The sequence below is a fragment of the Tarenaya hassleriana genome, unplaced genomic scaffold (genome assembly GCF_000463585.1).
Source record: "Tarenaya hassleriana unplaced genomic scaffold, ASM46358v1 Cleome35, whole genome shotgun sequence".
Taxonomy (NCBI): Eukaryota; Viridiplantae; Streptophyta; class Magnoliopsida; order Brassicales; family Cleomaceae; genus Tarenaya; species Tarenaya hassleriana.
In genome coordinates this window covers 128,647-132,050 of record NW_010966617.1, presented here as the reverse complement: position 1 = coordinate 132,050, position 3,404 = coordinate 128,647, and the positions used below count along the sequence as shown (strand labels likewise).

General features: G+C 32.3%; 1 protein-coding gene across 1 annotated transcript in view; it reads right to left on the bottom strand.

The window, feature by feature from the left end:
* The window catches only part of LOC104822176, a 2,863-nt gene extending 555 nt beyond the window's left edge, over nt 1-2,308 (bottom strand). Inside the window, exons 1-2 of the mRNA XM_010553322.2 lie at nt 1,587-2,308; nt 6-249 (exon numbers count right to left, since the gene is read on the bottom strand). Of these exons, the coding sequence (XP_010551624.1) occupies nt 6-249; nt 1,587-2,156 (814 nt within the window). The 5' untranslated portion in view covers nt 2,157-2,308. The remainder of the gene's footprint in view (nt 1-5; nt 250-1,586) is intronic.
* Between the last annotated feature and the right edge of the window lie 1,096 nt (nt 2,309-3,404).

Here is a 3,404-nt window from a genome sequence, read left to right as displayed (position 1 = left end):
GTGGCGGAGGGGGAGGGTGGGGCCCATGCGGCGGTTGTAGCGGCCGCGACCGACCGAGCCGGGGAGGTCGTAGGACTCGACGTGGGAGAGGGAGGAAGAGGTGAGATACGAATAAACGGTGGAGAAATTGAAGAGAGGGACGCATGATTCGGACAGGAGAATGAACCGTTCGTTATAAATGTCTAATAACGCGTTTGCTAATAACCTTCTCTCTGCCTCTACCATGTTTACGTTTCCCCATTCGACTTTCTGCAACAAAAAAAAAAAGAAAAAAAAGGGATAAGTTGTATCATATGATATGAAATTGAAATTGGTAATAAAAAATTTAAAAGAAATTGTTTTTATTTAGCATAAGTTGTCTAATCAAAATTGTGTCTAACTTAGGATGATCCCGATATTTAGAATTATATGAAAAGTTAAATAATTATAGAGTTTATATAATAAATGTTAACATGTAATCTCTAGAATTATATAAAATTTCTATATATTTTTTTAATATGAAAGGATTTGAATAAAATATAAGTTTGAGATGGTACAAATTTATTATTGTTAGAAAGAATTATATGGACTTCATTCATAATATAGCGAAAAAGGAATTAAATTTGGAATCGAACCACAAAAACAAGAGTTTACCAAAAAAAAATATCAATTGAGATTATGACTACGACGAATATGTAGCTGGACAATTGTAATACAAAACGGTGACCACCCTACGTGATTTATTCTCATATACCATTATACGATTAATATATGTTTATAATTAATTGTCGAATTGATTTTTATAAAGTAATTTAAAAATACTAAGAAAATAAAAAAAAAGGTTGAACTCTTAAAATTCAGAGCTTACTAATCAAAGTCATAAATATGCTATTACGAAAGTCGCGCCAATAGTTAAACCCCATGCGAAAGTTCAGAGAAATGGTGGTTATAGCTTTTTCATATTAATTAATAGTAGTATTTTTTTAGTAGAATATAAAATATAATTAAATTCGTTTTGCTCGGTAATATCAATATTTTTTTTTTGAAATGTTTATTGGTGAACGAGGTTTTAAAAATTTTAAAATATTTAAATACAATCGTATGAAATTAACCTATAACCCAAAAAATCTCCCATCGACGGTCCAAAAAACCGTTCCCTTTGGCAAGTTCAATTCATTAAATGGTCGAAATATCGAAAAGTTAATTAAATATACAAAGTCTTAGCTCGCAAGGAAAATCACGTCTTTCTATATGCTATTTGTTCTCCATACGTCATTTTATTTAAATATTATATCAATTTTTTATATTCTATAAATTCAAATTGTTAACTTTTAACAATTTCAAATCTATAAAAAAAATTTATTTAAATTTTCTAAATTTACGATCAAAATCCAAATAATTAAACCACTTTTAACTCTCTAAACTTTCTTAACCACATTTATTTACTCACAAAAGAAAAAAAAATCAAAACATTAAAAGAATCCTCCTCGATCGGCATTGCTACGTTCTCAAGCATCGATGAACTTATTTCATATAAATAACATAAAATAATTAGTTTATAAAATACCATCCTTTAAATTAAATAATAATATAATCGTGGGGCTGACCTTACTGGGGATTCGTCGGCCATGGAAGACAGAACCTCGAGGCATTGACCAATTGTAGGAAGGATCCGAGTGCACGTAGACGGTGAAAAGACCGTTATGCCCCTCGAAGAACTTCTCCCACAGAGGAGCCAGAGGCAAGGGGCCCTTCGTCAAGAACATGAATGCCAATTTGGGGGTTCGATGGAAAGGGTAAGTCTTGATCTTTGGATCCATCATGGAAGCTCTCCACAGAAGCTCTTCGTCCTCCATCTCGTGCATCAGATCTTCCGGCGGCCGAAAAAAGTGTTCCAGTCCTCCGCCGCCGCGACTGGACGGCGGAGGCGGCGGAGGAGGAGGAGAGGTCATCATGTGGTGCTGAGAGATGCGCTGGAGGCCGGAGAGAGGAGGAGAGAGAGAGAGGTGTTGGAGAGAGGAATGGAGGAGAATCCCGACAATGACGCCGCAACAGAAGATGAGTGAGCAAGAGAGGAGGTTGATGAAATGGTGGTACTGTGCATTGAGAAGCTTTGTCAGAGCTTGTGATGATGATGATGGAGATGGAAACGGGTTTTGCTCCTTCTGGTTCTTCATCTAGAGAGAGAGAGAGAGAGAGAGAGAGAGACGCAGATTCTTGTGTGTTGGAGTTTGTATTATAATGGCTTTTCTGAAATTGAAAAGTGCAAAAGGTTGGATCTTTCTCGTTGGAATGATGGGGAAGAAGAAGAAGAAACGGAGAAGGAGGCACCAAGTTCTTTGCTTTAGAGGCAAGAGATACGAACCCCCTTATATATATATATATAATATGGTTAATAAAAGAGATTATTTTGCATGGTATATGATTATGGACTTGATTAAGACGTGAATTAAAATAAAAGTTGTGGGAGTGTGTGAGTAATTATAATTACGATTCTTATAAAAAAATATAATTACGATGATTATGGGTTTGTTTGAGAATAAAAAAAATACGGAAAAAGGATTAACAAAAAAAATACGGAAAAACTTGTGTGAGGGTTTAGAAATGTGTAGTGACGTGACGTATACTTTTGTAATAATTGAATTAAAACATTTTCCGACAGTAATTGTTAGATCCAACCAAATCTATTGGTCCCTAAACCCGACAGCTTCTTCAAGTAAATGATATATATCTTTATATATATGTATGTATGTATATACGTGTGTATTTTTTATGTATGTGCAATTTTCAGTGGATGTATAAAGAAAGTCTTTTTTTTGTTTTTTCAATTTGCAATAGTTAATGGAACAATGAGAACAAATTGGTCTGAGGAAAAAAAAAGTCAATACGAGACAACGGGAATGATCAATTTTGAAATATTTTTGGAAATTTTATATGATTTTAAAAAAAATCAGACAATCTTCAACCTGGGTAGAACTATCTCTACCTGTAGCCTTCGCACTATTATAATATTTGGTAAATATTTTATCAGTAAAACATGAAAATCTATGACAAAATAAAAAATTATATATAAATATTTAATTTTTTACAAAAATCTCATTTAAACATTTGAATTATAAAACGTTTATATAAATTCATGAACCTTTCAAAAATCTTATATAAATATCTAATCTTATGAAAATTTTTCCAAATAAATTCAAAATTCGGATATTTTTCAATTAAAATTTAACGGGCTTTGAGTTTATTTGATTTTTTTAATCTACATATTTTTATAAGATTTTTGGAAAGTTAAGTTATATATGAAAATTTTAAATTTTATATATTTATTCGGATTTTTTGTGAAAATATGGGTATTTATAGACACATTTATACGCACTCAAAATAAATATAAAATGATTTTTTTTTACAAAAAAGGGGGGGGGGGG